At 43.4% G+C, this 12,521-nt stretch overlaps 2 protein-coding genes across 4 annotated transcripts in view; one reads left to right on the top strand and one right to left on the bottom strand.

Moving 5' to 3' along the window:
- The window catches only part of LOC120895628 (neuropeptide CCHamide-2 receptor-like), a 49,830-nt gene extending 40,174 nt beyond the window's left edge, over nucleotides 1–9,656 (top strand). For all 3 annotated transcript variants that reach the window (XM_040299134.1, XM_040299135.1, XM_040299136.1), the window contains 4 exons: nucleotides 2,099–2,318; nucleotides 2,400–2,566; nucleotides 2,777–3,091; nucleotides 8,315–9,656. In XM_040299134.1, coding sequence (XP_040155068.1) covers nucleotides 2,099–2,318; nucleotides 2,400–2,566; nucleotides 2,777–3,091; nucleotides 8,315–8,543 — 931 coding nt within the window. In that variant the 3' untranslated portion in view covers nucleotides 8,544–9,656. The remainder of the gene's footprint in view (nucleotides 1–2,098; nucleotides 2,319–2,399; nucleotides 2,567–2,776; nucleotides 3,092–8,314) is intronic.
- A 376-nt stretch (nucleotides 9,657–10,032) lies between these two features.
- Nucleotides 10,033–10,945, bottom strand: LOC120898205. Its single transcript, XM_040303735.1, has one exon. It carries the CDS (start codon nucleotides 10,615–10,617, stop codon nucleotides 10,033–10,035), a length of 585 nt encoding a protein of 194 aa, XP_040159669.1. The 5' UTR covers nucleotides 10,618–10,945.
- Between the last annotated feature and the right edge of the window lie 1,576 nt (nucleotides 10,946–12,521).

Here is a 12,521-nt window from a genome sequence, read left to right as displayed (position 1 = left end):
AGAAGAATGGAAAATACGTTTCTCGGTGTGTTATTTCAAAGCTCGCGTAAACTCCGTTGAAAGGTATGAAAACGTTAAATGTTTTTGCGACTGTAACTGTTCACTCGAAGCACTATTCGAACATTAGTTGGTGGAATGTCTTTACAAATGTAATTTTGTCAACTTTCTAACACTAATCAACTAATAACTATGATACTAAAAAAAACTAAACTGTACAAAATTAGAGATCAAAACAAACATTCAGGTGTTTGTATATTTGTATATTTGTATATTTATTAAATGATCGACGGACCTCATAAGCCCTCTCGATATATGTAAGGGTACAATAGGAATATAACAAAAATAGTCACACGCGTTACAATAACACAATAATAACAACAATAACAATTACAAGGACGCTAAAGATTCTGGCGAGAGGCGCGAAGTAAATTAATGCGACTCAACACATTTGCCATCGTCATGCCGGGCTCATACGCATCAGATTCCGCATTCAGAGCAAGACATATACGCAAAAACGGGTCTCGGGAGGCGAAGGCGGTCCTTGTCTCTGGGATGGCCAGCATCGCCCGAGGGCGGAGAGTTCTTGCAGGCACGTACAGCTGTATCGACGAGAGCAAAACCGGACAGTCGATGCTACCATTGAGAAGCCCAACGATAAAAGCCAGCCTAGCATTTCGTATTCGGTCGTCGAGTTGGGGTAACCCGAGCAACAAACACCTTGTTGTGTAGTCGTTGTTGCTGCCCCACGAACGGAGCGCGAAACGGGTAGCCCTACGCTGGATGGACTCCAAGCGCGCAACCCCCCGAGCAGAGGAGGGCCACCACACAACGCTGCCATACTCCAGCACTGATCGAATAAGAGCACAATAAAGAGTTTTGGTGCAGATTGGGTCAGAGAGCTCGCGAGTCATGTTAACGACTTAGCCTAACAATTGACTGCATCTTGTCACAACGTGATCAAGGTGTTGCTCAAACGTGAGTCTCGCGTCGACGAAAACACCCAAGTCCTTGACACAATCGACTCTCTGCAAAGTTTGCCCGTTTAGCGTGTAGTCGAAATGCACTGGAGAGCGCGAACGGCTGATGGTGATGGTAACACACTTATCAACACAAATGGTTAAGGAGTTTCGCGTGCACCAGTTATCGAATTCTTCTAGTGAAGCCTGGAGTATGCGATGGTCGTCTGGTCCCTGGATTTGCCGAAAGATTTTGGTGTCGTCCGCATAGAGCAGGTGATTATCCGCAGGAAGGATCGTGGAGACATCATTTATATAAAGGACAAATAGTAAAGGTCCCAGATTGCTGCCTTGTGTTCTTTGAGTTAGTTACAAATAGCTATACAAACGTAGTAAAGTAAAACTTTTACAAAACCCCATAAAAATGATTCCTCACTGTAATATTGCTATACACTTAAAATTAGAAGAAATTGAATCTCTTTGATAAGTACGTGTTCAACTAATAGATTAGGAAAATCATATTGAATTCCTAGCCTCATTCCATGTTCCACAAGGAATGCCGCGGGTCAATCAATTGCCATCTGAAAAGTTTTGTAGATTTTAGCAAATGTCCAGATGCATTGTGTGCAAAAAGCACTTAAGATTGTCTACAGCCAAGGTGGCCTTCTACTGACACTTACGTAAGACCATATGTAAGACCATGGCATCATTCTTGACAATAAACTTACAGTGGGTAAGTTCAGTCCTCGACGTTTAATTTAGTTGTGTCGACAAGCAGATCCACGTCAATTCAGTGTGTTGTTCTGCCAACATATAATGTGTGGTTGTATTCTTTCAATCATTTTATTTGCCATGCCCATTTAGAACCTTCACATTGCAGAAGACACGAAGCAAATCCTCAATCATTGGTTAAATGCAACATATTCATTAGTAAGGCTCTTCAGAAATCTCTCTCTACTCTCTCGTAGGTTCTCTCTAACTCCAGCGATATTGCAAGCTGAATTACAGCCTCACATCTTGTTCACTGCTAGTTCAAACATCTAAAACTATTTGGCTACAGAACCATAATATCATGTTTTTGTTCAAAATATTGTGTCTGCATTTAATTTTCAATCCAATTGGGTGTGAATTTTCATCTACAGCTACATATTCTCTCTCGCTCTGGCCGATCTGCTGGTGATACTGATCTGCGTGCCGCTCGCTTCCCTAATCTACACGCTCGAATCCTGGCCATGGGGAGATGCCCTGTGCCGGGTGTCCGAGTTTGCCGAGGAAATCTCGATCGGTGTGTCCGTGTTCACCCTCACTGCCCTGTCCGCCGATCGGTACTGTGCCATCGTAAATCCACTCCGAAAGCTACAGGTAATACGATGCGCTTGAGGATTGAGTTGTTAAACCCACAAGTGTCCTGCGGTTTGTCATCACCCCTTTTTTTCTTTACAGACACGTCCATTGACAGTGATCGTTGCGTTTCTCATCTGGGTGCTTGCCATCATCTGTGCTATCCCATCGGCAGTGATTTCGGAGGTGGTAGTTGTGCGGCTGCCCAACAAAACAATCGAATACTGCTCACCATTTGGTCCCCGCACGAGAGAGTCGAGCTATTCCAAGTAAGTTTCGTTGTGAAGTTTTGTCTCGCGAATTCGGGAAGCCTAATGATGCTTAATGGCTTTCGAAGCTAGATTAGCTAGACCCACCTCAGCAGCAGCTCCTGGCACCTCTGCTAACCATAAAGTCGCGTTGATTTCAACCGAACCCAACGTTATGCGTTGCGGGAACCACACAAGAATGACTTCACTAATACCCGTCTGCTCATACAGGTACAAAACGGTGCTCAACTCAATCGTTTACTACTTCCTGCCACTGTCCATCATCGGGATACTGTACGTGCTGATGGCGCACCGGCTGCACACGAGCGCACGGGAAATGCCGGGCGAGAATGCGGGCCCGCAGAGCCGCTCGCAGGCCCGCGCCCGCCGCCACGTCGCCCGCATGGTCATCACGTTCGTCATTGTCTTCATCGTGTGCTTTCTGCCGCATCATGTGGTAGAGCTGTGGTTCCATCTGAATCCGCACGCCGAGGACGATTACGACGACTTCTGGCACATTTTCCGCATCACCGGCTTCTGTCTCAGGTAAGGCTGTTTGGGGTCCGTGTGGATGGGAGGAGGGATGGGGGAGGGGGCTTTAACTAGTCGGAGGATTTTATCGCCCGAGTTGGCACTCGTTCGGTCGGTTGCGGTTCGGTGAGTGTTTGACGGTTTGCTGCTCCTGACGTTCCGGCCCAAGTGCTGGGGCAGTCATTCGTCTTTCCAATGACACCTACGATGCTTTTTTATTTTGGTTTTGCTACTGACGATCAATTAATCGGTGACCTACAGGCTCCAGGCATCCTGTCTCGGCAGTGTCGCCTGAACTTACAACGTCATGCAGCAATGGATGTTGACATGGATGTCGTGCGAATGTCATTTACCGGATCAATAATCAATAATTTTGTCGTCGTGTGGGGTTTATTGTGTATCGTATGTTTTTTTCAAATTATATTTTCCTTGAAATTGGTGCTAGCTCGTGCACACTGTTTAACCAAGGCTCGGCGCAAAACGCCAAAACTAATATCCTGTGTACCTCAAGCAAGGGAATAATTAAATATAGGCGTTACCACTAAATTTTGATTTTAACTCTCCTAACTTTATCTCTAAGGCACCAATTGTTGACAGCGTGTCACAATATTTGTCTCTAAGGAATCAATTTTTGAATAAGTCAATCGCATTCTTAACAAAATTTAGTGTAATGTCTGGAACTTCTTCCTCTTCTTTGGCACAACAACCGTTGCCGGTCAAGGCCTGCCTGCCTGTACCCACTAGTCACAAGTGGGCTTGGCTTTCAGTGATTTTTTGTTACCATAGCAGGATAGTCAATCTTACGTATGAGATCTTGTGCCATATGTTCAAGCCCCGAATGGATCGTGCCCCCGTACGTAGGACTGACTATCCTGCTTTGAGTGATCAGTAAGTCACTGAAAGCCAAGCCCGCTAGTGGTACAGGCAGGCCTTGACCTACTTAGCAAGTTTTAATGGATTTAAATAAGTGTCATTTGTATGCCACATTAATTCTGCACCATGCCCGATTGGTACTTCACAAGGCCCGAATAGAAATGACAGTGCCCAATTGAGGGTATACGTCGCCCGAAAAAAGTATTTACGGCGACCGATAACGCTTTGACGATGCCGGATTGGTAAACCCTGTAAATTAAATGCATTTTCTTCTGATTTCCCGCTTTGTTCACGGCGAATAAATAATTTTCAACGGGGAAACGCAAGGAAATGCATTTAATTCATAATATCAATATGTTTTACAGTCCTAATATCGACTGTAATATATACCTTAACGGTCGCTTTAGATCTTGTATAAAAATGAACGTGAAAATAAGGTCTTTTTTATATATTTAATTGAATATTGATCAGAATATGGATTCATTTATACTTGCACCTAAAGTATGTTCTATTATTTTCGATGTTTAATTAATTACTACCACAATGGAATGCTTTACATAAGATGAATACATCTCGGAAATTGTTTCGAGAAAGCCCTACGTCAAGTATGTTAACTACGTGTTACGTCTATATCGCGATGAGTCTTTTGAAGCTGAAATTGTTACATTCGTGGAATCGATACCATGACATTTATGGGGAGTTTGATTACAGAGCTAGTCTAGTGTTGTTCTATATGCATGTCTTGTGGTTGACATCAAAGTCGTAGATATTGCTTATCAGGAATACTTCGGTATTTAGGTATTGATTACAAGCCAATACTCTTAAGATGTGAATGAGTAGGGCGAATTCGTTAAATTGGTAAAAGTTAATCGCAACACGTTTTGGACCATTTCTCCTGAATAAAAAAAACTCAAAACTTCTTTGTTTTTAAATAAAATGTAAACAAATCAAGTAACAAATCTTTTACTAACCTTTTGCATAATTTTAATACTTTTTGTTGAAATTCGAATAGCTTTTAATCAACCAACACTGATGTTTTTAAAGTTTTTTTTTTACGAATGCCTACAGTGATTTTTACTGACAAACTCATAATTTGACAGATAGTAATCCTACTTCAGGAATTGGACGAAATCGGGTGCAATACCAACAAACTGCCAACTCGAGCAGTCGTCTTTTAGATGAGCATTATTGCGACCGTAAACGATGATGATTCGTTAGCATCAACTCGTATCATTATTGATTCTGTGCAAACATTAAAAACCAGCCTCGGTCGTCCGTATGATTGAGAGGACGACCTCCGATGCAATGGCAATTCGTCATGCTCGTTGCAAACGACAGATACAATTCAGGGGCTTCATACTGATTTCGATTTCGTCCGTCAACGGTCCGCGATTTATTGCGTAAGTTCGTTTTGCTGATTGTCACGCGATGATTCAGCTGATTGTGATTTTTATTTATTCTGAATGTCGTAAAACTTGAACAGCGCAACATAGTCATCGTTTGTACTGGTTGTGGGAGTGCAGGCATTTTCGCTTTAAGTTATAAATAGCTAATACAATAATTTGTCACGAAGCACACATTGAATACGTTGTTTGCAGAGCTATATTAAAACTCATACAAACATGAACGATTTCGATAACGTAAACAATATCTTATGCTGTTTATACCAGTTATACAACATACTATAACTTGCAGCAATAGGAGTGCTGTACAAACTGTCAATTGTCAACTGTACAATTAATTTGAATTTAGGAGCACTTTTGCCAAAACGGATCCATACATTCATATGACAGTGAAGCATATTTTTATTTAAGCTTATATCTACGCAATTGCCAACTAAACGTAGGTACGTCTACCATTAGACTCTTGCTTAAAGTGTACAGAATAAATGATTCATCTAGTAATAAATTCAATTAAATTATGTTCCACCAGTGGGCTGGTCCCATGGTACTAGTCGAGATCTCATTAGAGTTAGAAGGAAAATGAGAACATGTGTAACAACATACTCTCTATGGGCGCCTCAAAACAGCATTCAAAGTCTTAATTCCTCAATGCAGCAAGGTCCAAATCCCGGTAGGCCCAGATGTAAAAGAGCGTTGCATATAAACACATACACTTTGTCAAATCACCCGGTAGGAGCTTCGTTTAAAAGGTACCCGAATGTTCGAACGAGTCTCGAGCTGTTCTATTTAAATGCGATATTTATCCTTCGTGTCTAGCTTTAAGAACGTTTTGGGTGCTGTTTTGCTGATCAAAAGGCTTTCGGTGGCTTACCTGCAAGCTTACCTTATCCTATGTTCGTACGATAAGCCCGATTTCTGAGATTTCGGCCCCTAATCGTGTGGGCGTGTGTTTTCTACATTTTCCCCAAATGCGGTACTGCTCAATGTACGATACGTGTACGTCACTATAAGCTCCTTCTATATTACCACAACCATCAACAAGAAAAAACAAACTTGAAAGGGATCTAGCCCTTCGTTCGTTCGATGAGCCTAGAAAGCGCACACTTTACATCGTTTGATGGAGTTTTCAATTCACGGCAGTACATTTACAGGATGACTTCCCTAAACCTACACACGTAACACCGGCGCTCGTCGCTGACGGTGACTGATCCGTACGATTTGGGTAAAGTTAGGGCAGGTTCATAAATCTTCCCATTCCTACGCAAACACCCATTGTATGTACAACTACACCCGATGGGTGATGGATGTGAGAGCTTGCGGGTGATCTATCAAATGGAAGTTTCCACCAAAAACGGGAACACTGTTCATGAATGGAAAATAGTGCAGTACTCAAATGCATCCCAGACATGACAGCATTTGTCTTGTGCCACGGGTTGTGTTGCAAAGTTTCCAACTTTGCGTTGAATAATGTTCCTACTATCCGGTCCAGCGAACGTGTGTCTATTGTAGATCGATGTAATACCAACTTGGCACATCTTTCAACCATAACTTTGCTACCGTTTTCATTAACTAAAACGCTACTCATTGTGACTTTTCATTACAACGATTCTACCCGATATCCTCAATACAACCGTTCGGAGCAATTCAATTTGAAGATGGTGGCGCAAAGCGTAATTGCCATCCCCTAGCATAACCTTTCCCGTACTCTGTGCAGTTCTTTTTTAAACGAATCGTGAACGTTATACTCGCGAGTAGGAATGTTTTCAAACATTTGCAATTAGCGACTGCTCGGTTTTGTGCTTTGGACAGAGTAGCAGAAATGTTTTACTCTTCCGGGAACGCACGGCCAGCGTGAGAGCTTGGAATTTCATTACCGTTCGCGGAAGAGCGAAACTATTTTCGTTTTTCTTACTGCCCCACATACCAACCGACACCGGAAGTGTACTAGAAGGATCAACCCAAGCACGCACAGGGATTGTAATTTACTCCTATCGTTCGTACCCGAATTAGCCAATGATTAAAGTGCTTAGCTACGGGATTGAAAAGAAACCATAGGGCAAACTGTTACCGAGAATGTTTAATCGCGTTTGTTCTTAAAGATGATGGGTTGCGTTTCAAGAATGGCATAGAATGTCCTGTAAGGGAAATTAGCGGTCACGTTCTCTGACGTTTATTTCCCAGTGCTGTCAGCAACGTAACGATGTTGAAATTCTATGCATTTTATATTAACAGTATCACTAGGTACGTCTTCATAGCCCATCTCTTTGTTGGGCGAATATCTCTCCTTCTACCAGAAACAAGTGAAGTCAGAAAAAGTTTCGTCAATCTTTCAAAACAAACATTGTTATTTTACAAATAATTCGTAACGTATGTGTTCTGGTTGTAATAAAAAGTTCAATATACCATCATTATAATACTTTTGCCTTGCAAACAATCGAAAACTAATACTGTAACACAATTAAATACGAGGTTTCTCTCGATCTGTCATAATATTGCGATGAATAACTTGGACTACTGGAAAAAAATTCGCCAAAGAAATCCCCACACATGAAAAGCATAAAATAGCGTGACAATCCCTGGAATATATGCCATTGCATAACTTTAGGCGCAGCGCATGCATTGTATGTGCACTATTGTGTAAAAGCCGTTTTTTCATTAAATTCGAATTAAGATTTCACTGGACTTTTAGACAAAGTGTTCAATTAAAACAAATTCGAGATAAAAATACTTCGCTTTTGAAGATTTTGGATTAACTGAATACAATTAATACATGTTCCTATATTATAAACATCATCTAATAACATATATATTTATATATATAAACTCATACTGTGTATTTGTACTCATGGCAAACAAAGTATACCGCTTTCAGTTTGCTCTGAGCCGTACCTTCCTGGGTGGATGTACAATAAGTTATAAAAAATGTAACAGGTTTTTTTATCTTTCCATCTCTCTTTGCCAGCTTCCTAAACTCCTGCATCAACCCGGTCGCCCTGTACTGCGTGTCGGGCGTGTTTCGGCAACACTTCCACCGGTATCTGTGCTGCCGCCCGATGACGGTACAGCGCCGGATCGGTCTGTCGTCGGCCGGCAATGCGTGCGAGACGAGCTTCGTGTCAACGATCCGGCGCTCGCAGCACCACAGCATCCGGAAGTCACTGTCCGTCCAGAGCGTGCACGGGAAGAGGTGAAAGTTTGTGCGTCTGGTCGTGACTGGACGCGACCGGTCGGACATCAAAACGCAGCAGTTTAACCAGCTGCCCCTGCCGGAGGAACCCACGGTACGGAGCAACCAGAAGCATCCCGAGGTGTTGGCAATGTAAGCCGTGTCACAGAAACGGACGACAATGCGCTGGGAAGGAACGCAATGAGCCAAGGAGCATGGTTCACATTTGCTCTCCCGAGGGTGGTATTTCTTTCAAATCTTCCACGTTTACTTCCATTGATCGCTTTTAGTAAAGGGGCAGTATTTCTAGTTTGCTGCGGCTCCATTGCAACTCCTCCTCCTGAAACGTTAGCCTCATTTATGTGGCGAAAAGTTTGCAATAAACTTCCCCTCCGAGGAGTGTAATGTTTACAGCGGTAAGCTCATTACGCTCGCGACGACAGCATCATCAAAGAACTTTCTTAGCTTCTCGGCACACAACACAAAAAACCTCGCGTAGCACGTCACTTTTGCGTCAAGTATCACGCACCATTCCTTCATTGTACCCCGTTGGTACGTGCGTTAAATAACGGAAAACTTTTTCCACCCATCCCATCCCATACCTGGCGGTGACGGACGGAAGCCGTTGAAAGGCTGTCGTACCACCCGCCTGTTGTGTGTTTTTGTTTGACGCGAAAGATATTGGAATGCACGGTCGTGAAGGGTGAGCAAAACCCATTCAGTGTGCAGGTCCATTTATTGGGAAACTTAAACCGTGATCAGCTAGGTGATAATGAAAAAAGACACGCCAGGACACGCAGGTTGGAAGGAACTGGAGCCCGATATACGAGCCGCAGGCAAACGAGCAAGGAAGAATCAAACTCAAAGTAATTGAACGAAGAAACGAGAAGGTGGGATGTAAATTGTAGGACGAAAGGAATGGTTCAGATAGAAGTAGCGAGATGAATTTATTACACTTGGGGCAAGGTAAATCATGGAGTAGAAAATTGGAAAAGAACTCTTCACAAGACGAGCCGTCGCCCGGACACTAATTATTCTTAGAAATGGTGAAACGAATGTTTTCTAGTTGTAACAGATGCATTACAGAATAACGATTTATATACGTCTTCGAATAAAACCAATCAAATGTGAAAATGGACAAACGGTGTTTCTTTCTATTTTGCTTTGCTTACATCCATTTTGCAGCCCTTCCTCGTTTGGTAGAAGCTTTATTGGTACATTGAGCTGGCAGGACAATGAAAACTACATCTAAACTCCGAGCGCTGCTGACGCTGCTGCAGCTGACTAGAATTTCCTCTTTGAAGAATGGATGCGCAACGGATGGCCGGAGCAGCTGCCCGTCTGAAAATGGAACCCGTCCAGATGGTTTCAATCGCTTTTCACTACTTTGGTGCACCGTACTCTCGCAGTAAGGCAAGCGCAGTGGGCCAGTAACGATATCTTACCTTCCAAGCGCGACTAGAATGCCGGGAACGCACAACAAAGAGCGCCCGTGGGGGGGGGGGGGTGAGGTTTTAGCAGGACGCACATCCCTCGTCCGGATCATCCCGAGCCCGACCGACCAACCGTCGCCGCAGGTTCACCATCAGCGGGCTGTCCGGCGGGATGCCTTCACGTTGGAGAAAATGCATCGTTTCCCGGGCACAAACTGCCCATCCGATCGCTTTCGCTTGGCGACCACCGATCACCTGCACCGGCGGCTGCCTCACAGCGCCGTGCTGCACTTCGACCCCGGCCCCCTCCTCCTCCTCGTCGTCCGTGTCTTCTGCGTACGGGTCATTTTGTAAAAAATCCAGCTCATCCTGTAGCTCCCGTATGCGGCCGAGCGCTTGCAGCATCAAGTCCGTTGCTGCCGCACCACGTCCGGTCGGAGGGGATTCGGACGCACTGGAGGGCATGGCAACGGTGGGCGACTGTTGACTGGCCGCTGATGATCGTGCTGCCGTGGAAACGGGCTTCCTGCTAGTGATAGACCGGTCCGCTAGCTGGTACGGACCGGATGCAACAGGTTCGTGTTTTCGCTTTCTTGCACCGGACGGCTGACAGGTGCTGCTGCTGCCGGTGTATCTGTCACCGGTCTTTGGCACGCTTTTTGGCATGGTGCAGGAGACGTACACAGCAAGAGATGCTTACACTAGCACGTGCGGTCGTTCAAGCATTAAGGGATGCTTATCGTTTCACACGGTTCGGCTCGTCGATGCCGTCAATCAACAATCCTGTCATATGCACTTTTTGTCATATGATTTCCAAGGAATTGAAAACATTCAATCAACACTGACAAGCGGACGTCCGTGGTCACTGCGGGAAGGATGTGCTATCACACGCGTCTAAAGGATGTGTCACTAAACCACCGGAAAGAGGGAGAGAGGGTGTAGTTCGAACCAGTGTCGAACAAACGGATCGAAGCCGTCCGGTGCACGATGCACTTCGCACGACGTCACTTCCCGAAATGAGACCGCGGGTTCTGCTTCCGAAGCGGGCAGGTTTTTTGTTGTTCCGCCCAAACACGCACACACACACACACCACTAACGCACAAATACACACGCGCAACGAGCACCTTTTATTTCACATCTTGAACCGTGGCTCACCGTCTGCCGCCTGTCGTGGTGGTGGCGGATCCGTAACGGTTTTGGGCTTTGTTTCTTTCCCAGTTTCCCCTCGCTCGAAACACGCTTGCATGCGTAGTACAGCGGGACCATATGCATGTTGCGGCTGCCGGCTGCCACCGAAACCCCTCGTTGCGGGAGAGCGAGAAGGCACGAAAACAACTGCCGCTGCAGTTTCTGTTAGCCACCATCAGCGGGCGAATGAGGCGAAACGAATGGGGAGGGATAAAGGATGCGATCGCTTTCCTCCTGGTTGCGCCCCGTTTCACGAAGGATATGCACTATGGGTGAAACACGTCGTTTTTTTTATTTTTGCAAACATATGATTGAATAATGTATTGTAATTGTTTTATCAGTATTATGAATCAATATGTATATAATTTGGAGCAAGTTGCGCACAAAATAAGAAGAATGTAAAGCTATTTCAAACGGTTTTTTGATCATTTTGACTAGTAAGATACTAATAACGATATTAAGAAAATCGAAATAATGCTTAAAATTAAATTTAATTCAAATTTAACACTTTTTCATTGTTTTAAACTGTCTCAATTACTTAAACGAAAACTAAAAATAAATAAACCAAATAACAAACTTTATGGATTTACCATTGTTTAATTCATAGGTTAAATTCTTAATATAATTAACATCAATATGTAAGTGCTTGTTTTATCTCAGAAAATTTATCAACGATGTTTATTATTGATCATAAAATGTGTCTTAACATTTACACCATTTTGCTACTTTACAATGACACACAAAATCAATTTTAACGATATCAATAAGTCTGTGTTGCGTTGTTTATTATGTTAATCCTGGTGTAATGTATTGTTGATCTCTATTTTTCATTGCATTAACCTTAAGGGTGATGTGGATGATAATGATGGTCTCACCTCTTCTTTTTCATAAGTTGGAAAGGACGAAATGATCTTTAGATGTTTGGTATTTATTACATTGGATCAAAACATTACGAATGGGTTATATGATACACTCGCTGGCTATCTTAGAATCTTAGAATAAGTAATTTCCTTGATCTAATAGAGTTGGATTTTTTTCAGTTTTTATAAGTTGCGTTGTGATAATATGGTTCTTTTATGCCTTGTTTGATTTAATCTACTCATTTTTTGTCCTGTAAAATTAAATAAATAAATTTTTATAACTCTAATTATTTACCTTGTTTAATTATTTAAAGTAGCATTTTGAGCCATTTTTCGACCCACTGTGCAACTGCTAACGTTTTATTGTTGTTGTTGTTGTTGTTGTGGGCTGCTCCGCTTAATAGCTCCGGCCTCGTGGTGTGTTTGCGCAGGCTGCGCTCAGTGCGCTGGTCACAAATCGGGTTCGAGCAGCTGGTCCGATTTTCTTCCTTCCCTTCGCTCGATCGATCGGTAGCGCGGCC

This window comes from Anopheles arabiensis, chromosome 2 (assembly GCF_016920715.1).
Source record: "Anopheles arabiensis isolate DONGOLA chromosome 2, AaraD3, whole genome shotgun sequence".
NCBI lineage: Eukaryota > Metazoa > Arthropoda > Insecta > Diptera > Culicidae > Anopheles > Anopheles arabiensis.
This window is presented reverse-complemented; position numbering and strand designations above follow the sequence as displayed.